A 21,007-nucleotide genomic window follows, 5' to 3' on the forward strand; every position below is an offset into this window, starting at 1 on the left:
GACCCCATCCCAATATACAGTTTGTTTCTCTCCCCAGCTTTCCCTGACCCCATCCCAATATACAGTTTGTTTCTCTCCCCAGCTACGCGCTGACCCCATCCCAATATACAGTTTGTTTCTTTCCCCAGCTTTCCCTGACCCCATCCCAATATACAGTTTGTTTCTCTCCCCAGCTACGCGCTGACCCCATCCCAATATACAGTTTGTTTCTCTCCCCAGCTTTCCCTGACCCCATCCCAATATACAGTTTGTTTCTCTCCCCAGCTTTCCCTGACCCCATCCCAATATACAGTTTGTTTCTTTCCCCAGCTTTCCCTGACCCCATCCCAATATACAGTTTGTTTCTCTCCCCAGCTTTCCCTGACCCCATCCCAATATACAGTTTGTTTCTCTCCCCAGCTACGCGCTGACCCCATCCCAATATACAGTTTGTTTCTCTCCCCAGCTTGCCCTGACCCCATCCCAATATACAGTTTGTTTCTCTCCCCAGCTTTCCCTGACCCCATCCCAATATACAGTTTGTTTCTCTCCCCAGCTTTCCCTGACCCCATCCCAATATACAGTTTGTTTCTCTCCCCAGCTTTCCCTGACCCCATCCCAATATACAGTTTGTTTCTTTCCCCAGCTTTCCCTGACCCCATCCCAATATACAGTTTGTTTCTCTCCCCAGCTTTCCCTGACCCCATCCCAATATACAGTTTGTTTCTCGCCCCAGCTTTCCCTGACCCCATCCCAATATACAGTTTGTTTCTCTCCCCAGCTACGTGCTGACCCCATCCCAATATACAGTTTGTTTCTCGCCCCAGCTTGCCCTGACCCCATCCCAATATACAGTTTGTTTCTCTCCCCAGCTACGCGCTGACCCCATCCCAATATACAGTTTGTTTCTCTCCCCAGCTACGTGCTGACCCCATCCCAATATACAGTTTGTTTCTCTCCCCAGCTACGCGCTGACCCCATCCCAATATACAGTTTGTTTCTCTCCCCAGCTTGCGCTGAACCCATCCCAATATACAGTTTGTTTCTCGCCCCAGCTTGCCCTGACCACATCCCAATATGCAGTTTCTGTTTCTCTCCCCAGCTACGCGCTGACCCCATCCCAATATGCAGTTTCTGTTTGGGAACGAAAGAGTCCAATCGGGACAAGAGGCCAGAGCAGCTTCTCTCCTGTGCAGACTGTGGGAGCAGCGGTAAGTTCATACCCTTTTTTCATTTTTTTATATGACTGTGCCAAACTGGTCTGAACTTGGCTGACCTGGTTACACATTCACCATATTTCAGTTACCTAGACTCCAAGAGAGCCTTTGTCCACTTGACACAATGTGCATGTTTGAGGTCTCACTACATGGCAGTCGGACTGTGCAGAATAACTGCTCTAGATCACCTTGCATCCCACATAACTACTCATTATGTGATCAAGCTTAGTGATTATTCTGCGCCTTGCTGAAACTGATCCTCTCGAACACACTGGCCATGTCATAGTTAGTCTTGCCGACTACTTTCTAAAACTGTGTGCTAATCTTATTACATACCATTTAGAATGTACTGTTGAGTAAAAATACAATTCTCTTCCTCAATAGCAGGAAGTGAATTCTACTAGATGAAAAGTAAAAATTTGATTGCATACTGAATTTCAGAAAGTTCACACATAACACCTTGCATTTAGGCACACCCAATCAGCCTATTATTTAGAATGCAATTACGGGTATTCGGACACGGCCACTGTCTGAATCCCAAATTGGATTATTACCTACGAAGTGCACTACTTTGGATCAGAGCCCTATGGGTAGTGCCCAAAAGTAGTACACTAGGCCTATATAGGGAACAGAGTGCCCCATTTGGGATGAAGCCACAGATAGATAGGAAGCCATCTTTGTACACTGAGTGTACAAAACATTAAGAACACCTTCCTAATATTGAGTTGCACCCCTCTCCCCCTTTGCCCTCAGAACAGTTTTAATTCGTCAGGGCACTCTACAAAGTGTCTAGTGTTCCACAGGGTTGCTGTCCCATGTTGACTCCAATGCTTCCCACAGTTGTGTCAAGTTGGCTGGATGGCCTTTGGGTCATGGACCATTCTTGATACACACGGGAAACGGTTGAGCATGAAAAACACAGCAGCATTGCTGTTCTTGACACAGACCTGTGCACCTCTGTCACCTACTACCATACCCTGTTCAAAGGCACTTCAAATCAAATCAAATCAAATTTATTTATATAGCCCTTCGTACATCAGCTGATATCTCAAAGTGCTGTACAGAAACCCAGCCTAAAACCCCAAACAGCAAACAATGCAGGTGTAAAAGCACTTAAATCTTCTGTCTTGCCCATCCACTCTCTGAATGGCACACATACACAATCTGCTTCCCAATTAAAAGTCCTTCTTTAACCTCTCCTCCCCTTCATCTACACTGATTTGAATTGGATTTAACAGGTGACATCAATTAGGGATCATAGCGTTCATTTGGATTTACTTGGTTAGTCTTGGTTAGTCTATGTCATGGAAAGAGCAGTTGTTCATAATATTTTCTGCACTCAGTGTATATGTAGCTAATGTTGTAGCAGATGTGGTTTAGACAGATTCTATTTAGGCATGGTCAATCTGCAATTTGTGAGTCTGGTTTAAACACAGTGAGTCGATGTGTGCAGGGGTATACCCCGAAATGGTAGCAGCAACTCTAGTGCCATCGGGCCGTTGCCATATTCCTCTCGCATCATGATGTTCTCCTACTTTAGGCTAAACCCTCTACTTGAAGGACTTACTTGATGAACTGTTTCTATTGGATAGTTGGAAAAGGGAGACATGACAGACAAAGGAAGAATTATGGCAAAACTGCCAACAACCCATGGTGGACTGAGGAAGGAAGCTGCAGATTCCACTTAAGTGGCCATTAGAATTTAGAAATCACTCATGTCGTTGAGTGAACGGCGCTCTCGGAATCGGAATGCAACAGCATTCTGGGAACACGGCAGGCAGCAATGAGGGACAGAGAGGGAAATAGGATCAAATGTCATCCATTTTCCACTGCCGTAGATTGGTGTCATTTTCCTTTACTGTTCTTTTCTTTCAGACAAATGTGCTGCTGCTAACCCTCTGTAAAATGACCTCTCATAAGGATTAGTTTGCCTTGGAAACAGTTATTTTAAATGCTGTAAGGAATTATTCTCCCAGTGACATTTTTATAGCTCAAATTTGACTAAGTAGCGTTGAGGTGGTTTTCATTAACCGCTCCTAGTGTACACACATTGTGCTCTGGGTGTAAAGCAGCTGTTTTACAACCATGAGAATGAGCCGGTGAGAGAGGAGGCACGCTTTTACATGACTTTCACGTTTGGGCCCCCATTAGACTGAGTTCTGCTACTGTTTCTGCCTCATTAAGAACAAATTATCTTTAATTAGCTGCTCAGATGTTTGATCATACTGTTTTTTAAACACAGCTTGTGGAAAAGAGCGAGAGGTCCCACCCGGACAGAGACGCACGCAAACGCTGCTTAACATTGTTGATAATGCAATATGTTAATATTTAACCTTGCTGTGTGAACATAATGGGAAGGTCGCGCCTCCCGCTCGGTGAAACTGATACTAAAGTATGTTTCCCAAATAGGACCCTCTTCCCTATGTAGTGCACTAGTTTTGACAACTGCCCTGGGCCCTGGTCAAAATTAGTGCACAACATGGGGAATAGGGCGCCATTTGAGACACCGCCTAAAGGATGGTTGAAATGTGCAGCAACACTAATAACACTCTTTATTTACCTCTACAGGGCACCCATCTTGTCTGAAGTTCTCCCCAGAGCTGACCACAAATGTGAAGAGATTGCGATGGCAATGTATAGAATGTAAAACCTGTAGCTCCTGTCGAATACAGGGCAAAAACGCTGTAAGTATTTTAATACATTAGATTTTTTTCTAAATACAGTGCCATACCATTTAATCTGTGTGAGATAGAGATTGATAATGCTTTCATGGAGACATAATAATGTAATCAACCCGGTAATAAATTTCCTCTTAACAATGAAAATATCTGTGTCCCAAATAGGACCCTATGGCCTATATATAGTGTACTACTTTTGAGCAGGGCTCTGGTCAAAGGTAGTGCACCATATAATGGATAGAGTGCCGTTTGGGACAGAGACATATCATTAAATATTTTTTCAAGCATACATCTGCCATTTCTGGGCAACATGTTGTGCAATGAAGACACAGCCTCTTTTTTTTCTCCATCCACCCTTCAACCAAACATAATTCACCTCCACATACATCATCCATATTAAACTAAACGGACATGTCCCTCTTTAGAGTGAAATGACAGAAGGTGTAACATCTATGCAACAACAGGGAAGCCACCACACAGCCCCACACATGCCTCCTGTCTCCTTGCAGGACGAGATGCTGTTCTGTGACTCTTGTGATCGGGGGTTTCACATGGAGTGCTGCAACCCACCACTCTCAAGGATGCCAAAAGGTAAAGGTGTTCATACATATGGTGGTCTCTCTCGGTCTCTCTGTATGTGTGTGTGTTCTTCATAGGGGGTCTTTAGGTCTGTCAATCATCATAGTAAAGCAGAGATGGCTTATTAGGAGCTTTGCAAGAATATCAAATGATTCCACAGTCCCAGGGGAGAGATATGTAGATTACTGTACATGGCCTACAGCTATGCTTGCAATGATTGAACAGCTACTGTAGTGTAAGACCTTTGGCAGCGGGACTGATATTCATACAAGTCGCATCGCTTTGCTCAAAATGCACTGACATGGGCTGTCTCTCAAATGGTACCCTCTTCCCTACATGGGCCCTGGTCAGAAGTAGTGCACTGTATAGGGAATAGGGTTCCATTTTGGGACAGTCTATTTCAGTGGACCCTGATGTTTGTTTTTTAAATAAAAATGTTATGGATTTCCCTGCTTTGTGCTGAGTAATTGATTGTTGTTCATTGTAAGGAGTGAGTAGGAGTGTGTCCCACTCCCTCGCCATCTGCATTAAAAGGAAATGTTTCCAGTGAATGTGTGGTGTGAGTTGATGAAGCCACCTAACTGATGCTCTCCTCTCTCTAGGTACCTGGGTCTGCCAGGTCTGCAGGCCCAAGGAAAATGGAAAGAAACTGCTGCATAAGAAAGCCGATGAGATCAAACGTCGATATGCAAAGCCAATCGGGAGGCCCAGAAATAAGCTCAAACATAGAATGTAAGTTTGTCACCATGATCTGTAGACATTGCCTTTACTTTAGTGTACCAATAGAAGGTTGTGCAGAGGGTCCATAAACCACATTATTACCTCAAGGAAATCCTTCTGCTTTTTATCGCAATATTTGTTATAAATTGAGTTATGACTAAGTTGTTTTCATAAACGTAGCTTTTGATTCATACCATAGTTTGTGTCCTTGCCTAACCCCTACGCTGTTTCTGTTCTAGGTCTGTAAGCAGTGGTGACGGCTCCATGCTAGCCCGGGGGAGGAAGGGGGTCACCTGGTAGGGGTCAAAAGCTTACCGTCTGTTCCACACCTTCATCTGGTCATGCAGCATCTGTGAAGGACGCCACAGACTTATTGGCTGTTGCTACATCAAACCCCTGTTGGGCCGGTGACGCTGTCACCTTCACCACCCAATTCACCACCTCTTCCACCCCCTCCACCACCCCCCCCCCCTCACGCCCACCTCGTCCTCCTCCACCCCAGCAGTTACACTCACTGTTAACAAGAAAACCAAAGGGCTTATCGATGGGCTTTCCAAATTCTTTACCCCCTCGCCTGTCGGCCGCAGGTCGTCGCGAGCCTGCGAAATCTTAGACCCCTCTGCCCTGAAAGGGTCACAGTCTTGTTGTCCTGCTAGGAAAAAGCCGGGCACTCCGCCGAAACTATGGAAACTCAGTCCGTCTCAGTCAGTCGTTGGCTTAGCTGCAAAGTCTGATACAACTCCAAGTCAAAAGCTAACCACCACCACCATTTCTCCCTGTACACTCCCTCTCCTCCCCCCACCCACGTCACTTGGACATAGCCCCACCACCTCCCTGGTCTCCTCCAGCTCCACCTCCGTTAACTCCCCCCAGAGTTCTTCCAGCCAGTCTAGCGTCCCCTCCATCACCAGTCTCTCTAATCACAACCAACTTAAGGGACTCTTTGACGGACTCTCCCATATCTATGCCACTCAGGGACAATCTCGGAAAAAGGGACTGCCTTGCTACGCACCACCTAAGCGCAGACACCGTAAGCAGGACTTAGGGTCCTGTGCCACCGCGTCCAAAACATATTCTCTCATTCCCCATCCTCCCCAACAGCGCCTCGGAAAGAAAGAGATGACAAATAATAGGTTGTTGTTGTCGTCCCACTCCTCCTCCCATCCCAGGCCCGGCCGGCCCAGGGGGCGCCCCTTTAAGGTGGTCAGTCACTTCAGACGTAGCCCCTTTTTAAAAAAGCACAGGACGCTAGGCAGGCTAAGATGTAGAGTGACCCCTCAGAAGGGACCCCAGGAAACACCAGGAAAGGGAGACATGACAGACGAAGGAAGAATTAAGGCAGAGCAAGACCATGGTAAGCAAAGGCGTGAATGCTCCGACCGAAAATACCTGCGTCTACTTCCGCTAGTTTAAATATTTTTTTAACCCAAGGCTTGTGACAAAATGCCTTACCATACCTTACCAATGCCTTACCGTATGAGCTAACAAATGTTTTCTTTTTACAAGAGTGGACAAACTCATTTTGGCTTCGCCCTGCTTTAATTCAATAACATTTTAACAGTTTCTACTACTAATCTTTTACACCACCTACTTTAATTAATTCATTTCTGTTTTTTTTCCCAACTCGTTTAATTTCGTTATTGCGTTTTCACTTTGGCTGCGTAATGAATCTAGCTACGCGGCTTCAGTTCCATCTCTCTGCCGTCGGCTTCTTTGCCAAAGTAGTGCATGGCCCAACCACTAACCCTTTCTTCAAACTCTTCTCTCTTTGTTCTGTCCCAACCACTAACCCCTTCTTCATACTGCTCTCTCCTTTATCTGTCCCCCCTGTCTTTGACCCTATGCATTAGTGCACTGGCTTCGCCAATTGTGATTTTCGCCTAGTTGTGACTGTACTGTTATGTTGTTGGATTATAAAGACTTGCTCTTCTGCCTTCCATTCCACCCTCTCCCAGCACTACCACCACTGTCAGCATTCAACCCTAACTTCCCACAGTCGTTAGGCTGACACACACATACACCATTTATGACTCGAAGTTGACATGATGATTACGTCTATTGATCTACACCCTCCCCCATCTGCTTCGGTGTCATAGGGCCAGATTCCCGGACATAGATTTATCCTACTCCTCGACTAGAAGAAGCATGTTCAATTCAGATTGTCCATTGAGCATGCTTCTTAGTCTAGGACTGGGCTTAATCTGTGTCTGGGAAACCGGCCCTGAATGGCTAAGATTTTTCGAAAGGATCTGGATTTGATTTGAAGGTTTTTTTAAAATAATACTGTGAATAGAATAGTTTTGAAATTGATAAGCCAAAATATCCATGTACACATTTAAAATGTATACTCAAGTCTCAAACTAATCTCAATAATTCATTTTTTAATGTAAAATTTCCACTTCTTAGTGTATAATACATAATTTCAAGTGTTTCATGTATGCTAAAGATGCCTGGTTAGCTTTTCAACATCATTGCTGTTGTATTGTAGTCTCCACACTGCTGCTGTCACTGCATTGACTTTTTAATTAACAGGAAACTATCTGGGGCTGTGTCCCAAATGGCACCCTAGTATTCCCTGCATAGTGCTTTACTTTTGACCAGAGACACATGGACCGTGGTGCAAAGTAGGGCACTATTTACATTTACATTTACATATAGGGAATAGTGCCATTTGGGACGCAGACTTGGTGGGTTGACACATGAAAGCGGTTACGTTAGTAGAGTGATTTAGTTTCACGTCATTACATTCAGGATTTTCATTCACAGGTGCAGAGATGATGATACATTCATTATACAACTCCACAGAGACCTAACTTCGCAGAGGCTGTCTAACAAAACATACATTAAAAGCACATTAAAACCAAATGCATTTACTATACTGAATGTTCACAGGCTACAGAACACTGCTCCCTATCTACTCTATAAAGCTGGGATGATAATCTACCATGTTTGATGGTACTCCTCTGATGTGGCTGTTTGGTTACTGTGACAGCCTGTTTGGTTACTGTGACAGCCTGTTTGGTTACTGTGACAGCCTGTTTGGTTACTGTGACAGCCTGTTTGGTTACTGTGACAGCCTGTTTGGTTACTGTGACAGCCTGTTTGGTTACTGTGACAGCCTGTTTGGTTACTGTGACAGCCTGTTTGGTTACTGTGACAGCCTGTTTGGTTACTGTGACAGCCTGTTTGGTTACTCTACCAGCATGTTTGTGACTGTACCAGCATGTTTGGTGACTGCAACAGGCTGTAATGTTTGGTTACTGTAACAGGCTGTGAAGGTGAATTGAGGGTGAAGCAGGAACCTGGCTTCGTAGCGGTCTCCAGGGAACATGTCACAGAGGAAGACATGGATATATTCACACAGGTCCAAGAGCTCTCGTCGCAGGTGAGGAAACTGTCCAAAATAACTTCTCTCAATCACACTTCTCACACCTATCACCTAATCAATATAAGTTATATGTAGCCTATGGCTTAACATTACAAACCCTAAATCTATGTTTGTCAGATGTTTTCAGACATGAAAATAAGTTTTTATGTCACAAAGGGAAGGGTCCACATTCCAAGTTTCTGTTTGAAGATACTGCCTATGTCAGACTTAGATCATTGATAATGTTTGAATGAGTGCTTGTGGTAAGACATTGAGGCATTTAATTTTGTATTGCCGTGTTTAGAGAAATGGAACCATGACTATCACTAACTCTGGACGATACCCGGCCGTCATTGAGTTTGGGAAGTATGAAATCCAAACCTGGCACTCATCGCCTTACCCACCGGAGTACTCAAGGTACAGTTTATTATTTCTTACACTCAGGTCGGACAAATGCCTTTCAATGCTAGGCTTCTTTATAAGATAAATACTTTATTAATCCCTGAGGGGAAATCTGTGTGTCAACTGATAAATTGAATCCAAATTATAGGCTAACTTTTGTCTCGTTGTCTCTTTCGTTGGCAGATTGCAAAAGCTTTACCTGTGTGAGTTCTGTCTGAAGTACATGAGATGCAAGAACATCCTCCAGCGACACGCCAAGAAGTGTGGCTGGTTTCAACCTCCAGCCAATGAGATTTACAGGAAGGATGACCTTTCAGTGTTCGAGGTCAGAGGTCACTTTTCAAAGTAGTAAAACTATGTGGGCATCCCAAATGGCACCCTATCCCCTATATAGTGCACTCCCTTTTTTAAACCAGGGCCCAATGGCACCCTATTCCCTTTATTGTAAACTGCTCTATATGCCCTGGTCAAAGTAAGTGCACTTTAAAGGGAATAGGCTGCTCTTTTGGACTATGATCATATGCTGGTGTATGTGTATGAAATGTGACTGAATGGTTTCGAGAGAGAGATGGAAAGAATCAACTGTTAGTTTAAATTTGAACAATGTTCTCATGCTGGTTAGTTAAAATTTGAACAATGTTCTCATGCTGGTTAGTTTAAATTTGAACAATGTTCTCATGCTGGTTAGTTTAAATTTGAACAATGTTCTCATGCTGGTTAGTTTAAATTTGAACAATGTTCTCATGCTGGTTTTGTTCCATGTTTAGGTTGATGGAAATGTTAGCAAGCTCTTCTGCCAAAACCTCTGCCTGTTAGCCAAGCTGTTCCTGGATCACAAGACCCTATATTACGACGTGGAGCCTTTCCTTTTTTACATACTAACAAAGAACGACGAGAAAGGCTGTCACCTTGTGGGTTATTTCTCCAAGGTAGGGATATTCAATAGAATGAAAAATATGTTTGGTTAATGCAGTGTCAGTGTCTTTACTATATTAGTCATCTTAAAAGCTAAATGTATTTTGAAGTGTGTGTGTGTGTGTGTGTGTGTGTGTGTGTGTGTGTGTGTGTGTGTGTGTGTGTGTGTGTGTGTGTGTGTGTGTGTGTGTGTGTGTGTGTGTGTGTGTGTGTGTGTGTGTGTGTGTGTGTGTGTGTGTGTGTGTGTGTGTGCTTTCGACAAGGACAGTGGCAGGTGCAATAAATTGCCAGCTTCAGTGCAGCTCTGACATACTTGATCTTTTTCCCCTTCCCTCAGGAAAAGCTTTGCCAGCAGAAATACAATGTCTCCTGTATAATGATCATGCCTCAGTACCAAAGGCAAGGCTTTGGAAGGTTCCTCATTGATTTCAGTAAGTCCCTTAATGCGTTCTAAGAACATAAAACTCAATTCCTGCTTGATTCTAGAATCCTTGCCTGAGTCTTTACAATATAAAATAATCTGTTTTCCCAGGCATACATTTGTGCCCCTAGCTAGGTTTCCATCCAATTTGTGACAGATTTTCATGGGAATATTCGCATATCCGCATAAAAACAATATGCACAGAAATGTTCCCAACAAATTGATCTGTTGCGGATAAAAGGCTGTGCGTGATGACATAGTGCATATAAAAATATTTTTTGCAGTTAAATTCCCAATAACAGGGCCCCCAGGTGGCGCAGTGGTCTAAAGCACTGCATCGCAGTGCTAGCTGTGCCACCAGAGACTCTGGGTTTGAGCCCAGGCTCTGTTGCAGCCGGCCGCGACCGGGAGGCCCATGGGACGGTGCACAATTGGCCCAGCGTTGTCCGGGTTAGGGAGGGTTTGGCCGGCAGGGATATCCTTGTCTCATCGCGCACTAGCGACTCCTGTGGCGGGCCGGGCGCAGTGCACGCTGACTAGGTCGCTAGGTGTACGGTATTTCCTCTGACACGTTGGTACGGCTGGCTTCCGGGTTGGATGTGTGTTGTGTCAAGAAGCAGTGCGGCTTGGTTGGGTTGTGTTGTGTTTTGGAGGACGCATGGCTCTCGACCTTCGCCTCTCCCGAGTCCGTATGGGAGTTGCAGCGATGAGACAAGACAGTAACTACTACCAATTGGATACCACGAAATTGGGGAGAAAAGGGAGTCAAATAATAAATTAAATATATTTTTAAAAAACATACAAGGTTTCCATCGCATTTTCAACTCTCTATGATCTATGTCATAAAACATGTTGTGTTATATAGCGAATGTTTCCACTCTGGTCTTGGCACGTGCACTCTAGCCTACAGCTGGCAGATACAGTGGGGATATTATGAGATTATTAGATTATTATGGATAAAAGAGCAAGATTTATTTTAATTTATCAAACAGCAGCCATGATCATGTCACCAGAATAAGACCCTCGATATTTATTAGAAAGGAGCATCAAGCTCATCACCTTGCACTTTCACCACCCTGTGAAGTTCATAATTCATTTAATCTGTAGCCTAATAAACTGCATGCTTTCCTGACTCATAGTGGGAGGATCATACCATCTCATTGCATTACTCCAAGTTTACTTCGATATGATAGTTATTATATTGCAATTCATTTTACTGAAATAAAGAAGATCCCACCTTGTCTAGCATATGTTTTGTCGACATTAGGAAAGTTTACTGACAAATTTGCTATTTCCATCAGGCCTCTGGTGACTTTTTTATACTCACAGAAAAATTGTTGTGAATTAATTGAAATGGGTATATCAACGCAATTTACATGCGTAAGTAATAATGTTTTCAATATTATAAATTATAAATAATTTATAAATAGAATTATAAAGACGTATTAGGTTATGTCTGCATAAGTTAATATTTGATATCTAATTACATTTAGCAGCCTGTTTGCCTAGGGGTCCATTATTGGAATAACCCTCCACTCGGAATTTGGACTGTTTGTCATAGCTGGTGGGTTTGGGTGGTAGAGCTGTAATGGAGCATTTGATTTGCTGCTCACTTTGCCAGCATCATACCACCCTGCATCCCACTGTTGGCGGGCCTCTGAAGCTAAGCGCGGTTGGTCCTGGTCGGTACCTGGATGGGAGACTAGATGCTGCTGGAAGAGGTGTTGGAGGGCCAGTAGGAGGCACTCTTTCTGGTCTAAAAAAGAATACCCCAATGGTCCAGGGCAGTGATTGGGGAGATTGCCCTATGGGCCCTGGTCAAAATTAGTGCACTATATAGGGAATAGGGTGCCATTTAGGACAAAACCACAGACATTTTCCAATAGCGCTCTCTTGGAGACTCTGTCTGAACTTATTTTTTAAATATATTTTTTATTTTACCCTTATTTTACCAGGTTAGTTGAATGAGAACACATTGTCATTTACATTAACGGTCTGTGGAATAGTTACATGGGAGAGGAGGTGAATGAGTGAGCCAATTGGAAGCATGGGAAGGTTAGGTGGCCATGATGGCATGAGGGCCAGATTGGGAATTTTCCCAGGACACTGGGATTAATCCCCCTACTCTTACAACAAGTGCCATGGGATCTTTAGTGACCACAGAGAGTCAGGACACCCGTTTAACGTCCCATCTAAAATGAGGCACCCTACACAGGGAAAAGGGTGCCATTTGGGGCGGAAACTGTGTTTTTGAAACTGGAAGTTGTTTAGATTAAGATTTTTCTGCTTTTATTGGATTGTATTAGAGGAGCAATTTGTCTCGGGTAGCTTGCTGTGAGAGGGAAAGCATTAGCTCCGTTTGCCAGCGTGAATGCGGTTTTCTAGTCATTACTCCTGAGGATTCTGAATAATCTCTTTGTTTTGATTTAAAGATGGTAAACCACAGCTGATACATTTATAAAACACACAGAATAACATGACTTGTTACTGTAGTGTTACATTTATTATTATCTGTGTTTTAGTTAGTTATTCATCTTTGTTCTAGCAGCTCATTTATTTGTTGTCAATTATTGGCTCTCCTCTCGTCTCAGCTTTGGGTAATGAATACTGTCATAATGACTGGAATATTATGTATTCAGTGTTTGGTGATTAGATGTGCTTGTTTGGTTCCTTGTAGTGGGTGCACACATTAAAAGACATTAATTAATTTCAAGCTGCTTATAATGGATGACCCTTGACAGGACAGCTATAAAACTAATTACATACAGACACAGCTACCTTTTTACTTAGTTTTTTTCCTCTTCATTATCTCTGATAAGTGCAACCTCTTGTGAGAAATGACATCCAGCTGCTTCTCCCCTCCATTTGTTGTCACTTTTTCTCTCCTCTTTTTTTTCCACTCACCCTCCTCTCCTCCACCTCCTTTGTTGCTCTTGCCAGCATCATAGCATCTGACAGAGGTTGAAGGAGAGGATGTCTGATTACCTCTCCTCCATTTCTACTCTCTGAAGGTGAAAATGGAGCTGCTCCCCAACACAGGATGTCACGTCAGATTATGATATGTACTGCAGTCTAAGACATGCAGCAGCAACAACCGTCTCTAGCTAGCTGGAGTAAATCATTGTATTTTTGTCAGCATGTATCTTTTTAGGTAACATACGAGCCTACTTTCTCACAGCATTGTATTGTTTTAATAGGTTTTTTAAGATGACCTACCTTTTCAAAAGATGGCAGCATTTACATGCAGCACAATTCAAATGTATTTAGTTTTGTGTGCCGTAGAGCTAAATGGAGAACACCCTCCTGTTCGTAAGAGTCTCACACTTCCATATTAGTTTGTAGGCCACACCGTTCGGAAACTACAGATGTTTTTGTGAGAAGACATAGGTTCAGAATGTCATGGTCTGACCAACACCGCTGTAGCTCGGGCCACCTTTCACCATAGATGTTGAAGCCTTGACAAAGTTAGATGGGCTAGATTGAAACGCAGCACATGGGATTCTTTTATTATGTTAATTAGATTGTCGCACATGATTTAATGCTTTCTCACAACATTGTTGATTTGTTATAATATTGTAGGTCTTTTTAGGGTACTGTCTTTTTTGAGGTTATGTCTTCTCACACCATGTTGTTTTGTTTGAATGTGTCTGTTTCAGGTTACCTTCTGACAAGGCAGGAAGGACAAGCTGGCTCCCCAGAGAAGCCTCTGTCAGATCTGGGTCGCTTATCCTACCTGGCATATTGGAAAAGTGTCATGGTGGAGTACCTCTATAAGCAGCCAGATAAACACATCAGCGTTAAAGGAATAAGCAGGGCCACTGGGATGTGTCCGCATGATATCGCCGCTACTCTCCAGCATCTCTGCATGATTGACAGGCAGGACGGCAGGTCAGTCCTAACTCACACACTCGCTGTGTGTGCGCACCCTGTCTGACTCAGACTTATTCAGGCCACTGGGTATTTTTAACATGTTAGCCATTAATGCAGCAGAATATTGGCAGAAGTAAGTCAGGTTAAGGAAACAGACAGACAGAACAGCCTGCTGCTATTCCAGCCTGAGAATCCTCCGTTTCAGCTTTATTAACTTATGTAACGCCATGGGTCATGTGGATTCACTCTACAACAGCTGGTCTTTTTCTTATTGGTTTACTGTGAAAGTACTTTGACAGTACTTACTGACAATTGCTAACTTAAAATTGGCTTTTTGATTGTTTGGTTCATTTGTTTATGATTGGCTCTTCAGATTGTAATGATCAGAACGGGTTGATTTGATTCATTTGTGATTTCTCTCTAGGGTCGTAGTGATCAGAAGATATCGATTGATGTTCAGTTTTATTAACTACAAACACTATATTTGTTTCATGTCACATCATACATGAATATGTTGAGAGCTTGTGCTTTTTGTCATATTTTTTGATTGCTTCTCTCCAGGTTTGTGGTAATCAGAATAGATTGATTGATCTTATTGGTTATTGATCTCTAGGTTTGCGGTGATCAGAATAGATTGATATTATTGATTATTGTTCTCTAGGTTTGTGGTAATCAGAATAGATTGGTTGATCTCGTTGATGATGTTTCTTGGTTTGATTGACTGATTTTGATGTTTCTTATTGCTCTTCTTTAGGTTTGTGGTGATCCGAAGAGAGCGGTTGATCCAGAGGCACATGGAGAAGCTGCGAGCCAGCCCCAGGCTGAATCAGGTGGACCCTGACGCACTGCACTGGACCCCCACCCCCAGGCTGAATCAGGTGGACCCTGACGCACTGCACTGGACCCCCAGCCCCAGGCTGAACCAGGTGGGCCCTGACACACTGCACTGGACTCCCAGCCCCAGGCTGAACCAGGTGGACCCTGACGCACTGCACTGGACCCCCAGCCCCAGGCTGAACCAGGTGGGCCCTGACGCACTGCACTGGACCCCCGCAGTGGCCCTCAACGCTGTCCTGTCTGAGGAGGAAAGAGAGGTCGAGATGGATGTAAGTCTTGCATGCGCGCACACACAGTGTCTTTCAACTCTGGACTTGACACTGTTCAACTCAGTTCAGTCTGTAGTCTAATCATGGTGTTCAGTCTGTAGTCGAATCATGGTGTTCAGTCTGTAGTCTAATCATGGTGTTCAGTCTGTAGTCTAATCATGGTGTTCAGTCTGTAGTCTAATCATGGTGTTCAGTCTGTAGTCTAATCATGGTGTTCAGTCTGTAGTCTAATCATGGTGTTCAGTCTGGAGTCTAATCATGGTGTTCAGTCTGGAGTCTAATCATGGTGTTCAGTCTGTAGTCTAATCATGGTGTTCAGTCTGTAGTCTAGACTGTGATTAGGTTAATCATGGTGTTCAGTCTGTAGTCTAGACCATTATTAGGTTAATCATGGTGTTCAGTCTGTAGTCTAGACCGTTATTAGGTTAATCATGGTGTTCAGTCTGTAGTCTAATAATGGTGTTCAGTCTGTAGTCTAATCATGGTGTTCAGTCTGTAGTCTAATCATGGTGTTCAGTCTGTAGTCTAGACTGTGATTAGGTTAATCATGGTGTTCAGTCTGTAGTCTAGACCATTATTAGGTTAATCATGATGTTCAGTCTGTAGTCTAGACCATTATTAGGTTAATCATGGTGTTCAGTCTGGAGTCTAGACCATTATTAGGTTAATCATGGTGTTCAGTCTGGAGTCTAGACCATTATTAGGTTAATCATGGTGTTCAGTCTGTAGTCTAGACCATTATTAGGTTAATCATGGTGTTCAGTCTGTAGTCTAGACCATTATTAGGTTAATCATGGTGTTCAGTCTGTAGTCTAATCATGGTGTTCAGTCTGTAGTCTAATCATGGTGTTCAGTCTGTAGTCTAATCATGGTGTTCAGTCTGTAGTCTAATCATGGTGTTCAGTCTGTAGTCTAATCATGGTGTTCAGTCTGTAGTCTAATCATGGTGTTCAGTCTGTAGTCTAGACTGTGATTAGGTTAATCATGGTGTTCAGTCTGTAGTCTAGACCATTATTAGGTTAATCATGGTGTTCAGTCTGTAGTCTAATCATGGTGTTCAGTCTGTAGTCTAATCATGGTGTTCAGTCTGTAGTCTAATCATGGTGTTCAGTCTGTAGTCTAATCATGGTGTTCAGTCTGTAGTCTAATCATGGTGTTCAGTCTGTAGTCTAATCATGGTGTTCAGTCTGTAGTCTAGACCATTATTAGGTTAATCATGGTGTTCAGTCTGTAGTCTAGACCGTTATTAGTTTAATCATGGTGTTCAGTCTGGAGTCTAGACCGTTATTAGGTTAATCATGGTGTTCAGTCTGGAGTCTAGACCATTATTAGGTTAATCATGGTGTTCAGTCTGTAGTCTAGACCATTATTAGGTTAATCATGGTGTTCAGTCTGTAGTCTAGTCCGTGATTAGGTTAATCATGGTGTTCAGTCTGTAGTCTAGTCTGTGATTAGGTTAATCATGATGTTCAGTCTGGAGTCTAGACCGTTATTAGGTTAATCATGGTGTTCAGTCTGTAGTCTAATCATGATGTTCAGTCTAGTCTAGGCCGTGATTAGGTTAATCATGGTGTTCAGTCTGGAGTCTAGACCATTATTAGGTTAATCATGGTGTTCAGTCTGTAGTCTAGACCATTATTAGGTTAATCATGTTCAGTCTGTAGTCTAGGCCATTATTAGGTTAATCATGGTGTTCAGTCTGTAGTCTAGACCATTATTAGGTTAATCATGGTGTTCAGTCTGTAGTCTAGACCATTATTAGGTTAATCATGATGTTCAGTCTGTAGTCTAGACCATTATTAGGTTAATCATGGTGTTCAGTCTGGAGTCTAGACCGTTATTAGGTTAATCATGGTGTTCAGTCTGGAGTCTAGACCGTTATTAGGTTAATCATGATGTTCAGTCTGTAGTCTAGACCATTATTAGGTTAATCATGGTGTTCAGTCTGGAGTCTAGACCGTTATTAGGTTAATCATGGTGTTCAGTCTGGAGTCTAGACCGTTATTAGGTTAATCATGGTGTTCAGTCTGGAGTCTAGACCGTTATTAGGTTAATCATGATGTTCAGTCTAGTCTAGGCCGTGATTAGGTTAATCATGGTGTTCAGTCTGTAGTCTAGACCATTATTAGGTTAATCATGGTGTTCAGTCTGGAGTCTAGACCGTTATTAGGTTAATCATGGTGTTCAGTCTGGAGTCTAGTCCGTTATTAGGTTAATCATGGTGTTCAGTCTGGAGTCTAGACCGTTATTAGGTTAATCATGATGTTCAGTCTAGTCTAGGCCGTGATTAGGTTAATCATGGTGTTCAGTCTGTAGTCTAGACCGTTATTAGGTTAATCATGGTGTTCAGTCTGGAGTCTAGACCGTTATTAGGTTAATCATGATGTTCAGTCTGTAGTCTAGACCATTATTAGGTTAATCATGGTGTTCAGTCTGGAGTCTAGACCATTATTAGGTTAATCAGGTTTGTTCGTGCTGGGCTGGAGGAAAAGCCTACACACTCGGTACATTAGCTCTCCATGACCCCCGCATTAGTTGGAGCCCCCTACGTTAGTAGTAAAGACATGCGTTTGTATGCCTCCACGTCAGCTAACGTGATGCATGATCATTCATCATCCCACATACTGTTAAAGGTGTTGTTTGAACCAAGGCCGTTAATGTGCTTAGCATGTTCACTGTCACTAGGCATTTAATGTGGTGCAAGATTGCCCCAAATCAGTTCAGTATATCATTACATAATGAATAGTGCTAAATATTCCATGACATGCAATCAAATTGAATTGCTTAACAGCAAATGCTTCCTCTGCTCTGACACTCAAACATTATCAAGAGAACCTGTGGTGATGCATTTGTCATGATGTTAATTCAAATCGTGTGTCTATTTCCTCATTAGCCTTTTCATTGTGATGTTAAGCTAGCTGCCTGTGTTTCCCAGAGACAATAACAATGTCTGTCTCTCTGTGTGTAAATTCCAGGCTGAGTGACTGATGTGCCTGTCTGTCTGTTAATTCCAGGCTGAGCGACTGATGTACCTCTCTGTGTGTTAATTACAGGCTGAGCGACTGAAGGAGCAGGCTAGTTGGGAGAATGAAGAGAGAGCGGTGTCCTATCTGATGACTAGCATACATCACCCTCGTCCTCCCACTAAGGTCTACAGTAAGAACCCCTTCAGAGCATATGAGCGTCGCCCCACAACCGCTGGAGACCAAAGACTGCACGCCTCTGAGGAATGTAGTGATGACGAAGATGAGGATGATTCTGATGGATCGCCTCCCATCCTAACGAAAGCCCATGCTATGTTTGGTGTCAAGAGAAAGGTGAGAGCTGGAAATTAGTTATTTGACACATTTCCTCATTGCAGGGTGAGGTGGCTGCAGTGTGATTGGTGGATTATATAGGGATATAGGGTTTACATAGGGATCGAAAAAGAAGGGAGTTCAATTGAATGTTATGCAATAGTTTCAGAATTAGATTGTTTTCCATCATTATATAATGCGACTTGGTATCTGAAGATGTGTTGTCTACCAACTAAGGTGTGTTAAATGTTCTTGGCTGCAATGAAAGATTCACTCAGTTCTCTAGATTATGTTAAATAATCCTCGGTACAGTACAACAAACAGTTGTGATTTTTCTGGTGCTGTTGTGTAGCAAGCAGCCAGACTGAACCTTGTTCAGTGGTCATGGCTAAGGCAGACAGACTGAACCTTGTTCTATTGTCAGTGGTCATGGCTAAGGCAGACAGACTGAACCTTGTTCTATTGTCAGTGGTCATGGCTAAGGCAGACAGACTGAATCTGGTTCTATTGTCAGTGGTCAACGCTAAGGCAGACGGACTGAATCTTGTTCTATTGTCAGTGGTCATGGTTAAGGCAGACAGACTGAACCTTGTTCTATTGTCAGTGGTCATGGTTAAGGCAGACAGACTGAATCTTGTTCTATTGTCAGTGGTAATGGCTAAGGCAGACAGACTGAATCTTGTTCTATTGTCAGTGGTAATGGCTAAGGCAGACAGACTGAATCTTATTATATTGTAGCGTCTGCTAAATGACTTAAATGTAAATGTATTGTCAGTGTTCATGGCTAAGGCAGACAGACTGAATCTTGTTCTATTGTCAGTGGTCAACGCTAAGGCAGACGCACTGAATCTTGTTCTATTGTCAGTGGTCATGGTTAAGGCAGACAGACTGAATCTTGTTCTATTGTCAGTGGTCATGGCTAAGGCAGACAGACTGAATCTTGTTCTATTGTCAGTGGTCATGGTTAAGGCAGACAGACTGAATCTTGTTCTATTGTCAGTGGTCAACGCTAAGGCAGACGGACTGAATCTTGTTCTATTGTCAGTGGTCATGGTTAAGGCAGACAGACTGAATCTTGTTCTATTGTCAGTGGTCATGGCTAAGGCAGACAGACTGAATCTTGTTCTATTGTCAGTGGTCATGGTTAAGGCAGACAGACTGAACCTTGTTCTATTTTCAGTGGTCATGGTTAAGGCAAACAGACTGAATCTTGTTCTATTGTCAGTGGTCATGGTTAAGGCAGACAGACTGAACCTTGTTCTATTTTCAGTGGTCATGGTTAAGGCAGACAGACTGAACCTTGTTCTATTGTCAGTGGTCATGGCTAAGGCAGACAGACTGAATCTTGTTCTATTGTCAGTGGTCATGGTTAAGGCAGACAGACTGAATCTTGTTCTAATGTCAGTGGTCATGGTTAAGGCAGACAGACTGAATCTTGTTCTATTGTCAGTGGTCATGGCTAATTTAAATCCTTCCATGGTTTTCACATCTGTGTTGTCGATAGGCCACTGCTCCCTCGTGGTGAAGATGATATTACAACAGATTGTGGTCTAGAAGTTAGGAACCCACTCTATTTCACACAGCAGGAATATGTCCTCTAGATAAGACTGCCTGCTGATGGTTGTTGCAGTTAATTAGTGAATTTGTTACAGGATTGCTTTCATAGTCCTTACTGGGTTTAATCACTACCACAAAAAAGTGACATCCTTGTAATACCCACTCAGTGAAAAACTGGAGTGTATGTAGAATGTGGTCTGAGTTAACTCTGCCTGTCTCATTTGTGGTTCTCTAAACCAGTCAGCCTTCATCTGTGGGAAAGAGTTGCTCAAGCGTTCGATGCTCACATTGTGTGGTTTGAGCATTTTACATTCAGAACAAAAGTTTACAATGAGGCCCGGTCCTCCCTGCAGACATTTTACCAGGGCCTTGAGTGTCTCTCTCTGTAGCTATTAAACTGCAGAAAGAGTTTAGAGAGGAAGTATTATGTTTATTTTAACCTTTTTTTTCCACCCATCTGTTTTGTCTGTCTTGGAGAGCAGTTGTGCTCAGAAATGGAAAGTAAGTTTAGTCCAGGACTAAGCTTAATCTGTGTCTGAGAACACGGCCCTAAAGTTTAACATTTGATTTGTGTTCCAGAGAGAGAGAGCTGAGAGAGCTGTCATGCTCAAGAAGAGAGGTCGCAAGAGAAGAAGGATTAATAGCAGTGTGACGACAGAGACCATCTCTGAGACGACGGAGGTTCTGAACGAACCGTTTGACAACTCTGAGGACGAGAGGCCCATGCCCCTGCTGGAGAGGACCTGCAGGGTGGGCGAGATGGAGGAGGAGGGGCTGAGGAAACCAGTGAAGAGACGCAGAGGTCGTCCGCGGCTGGAGAAAACCACGGATAGAGACAATTGTGAACACTGGAATGAAGGTAACTAAATCCTTCAGATGTTTTTAAGAAGCTGTATTTTA

General features: G+C 43.2%; 1 protein-coding gene across 1 annotated transcript in view; it reads left to right on the forward strand.

Annotated features, from left to right (window-relative positions):
- LOC124038489 (histone acetyltransferase KAT6B-like) overlaps positions 1–21,007 on the forward strand; it is a 41,918-nt gene that overhangs the window by 15,150 nt on the left and 5,761 nt on the right. The window contains 16 exon segments of the mRNA XM_046354437.1: positions 1,082–1,190; positions 3,765–3,880; positions 4,384–4,465; positions 5,056–5,185; positions 5,413–5,449; positions 5,451–5,636; positions 5,639–6,527; positions 8,443–8,558; positions 8,845–8,957; positions 9,126–9,267; positions 9,710–9,871; positions 10,195–10,288; positions 13,935–14,166; positions 14,903–15,254; positions 18,308–18,571; positions 20,687–20,966. Coding sequence (XP_046210393.1) covers positions 1,082–1,190; positions 3,765–3,880; positions 4,384–4,465; positions 5,056–5,185; positions 5,413–5,449; positions 5,451–5,636; positions 5,639–6,527; positions 8,443–8,558; positions 8,845–8,957; positions 9,126–9,267; positions 9,710–9,871; positions 10,195–10,288; positions 13,935–14,166; positions 14,903–15,254; positions 18,308–18,571; positions 20,687–20,966 — 3,304 coding nt within the window.

The sequence above is a fragment of the Oncorhynchus gorbuscha genome, linkage group LG06 (genome assembly GCF_021184085.1).
Source record: "Oncorhynchus gorbuscha isolate QuinsamMale2020 ecotype Even-year linkage group LG06, OgorEven_v1.0, whole genome shotgun sequence".
Taxonomy (NCBI): Eukaryota; Metazoa; Chordata; class Actinopteri; order Salmoniformes; family Salmonidae; genus Oncorhynchus; species Oncorhynchus gorbuscha.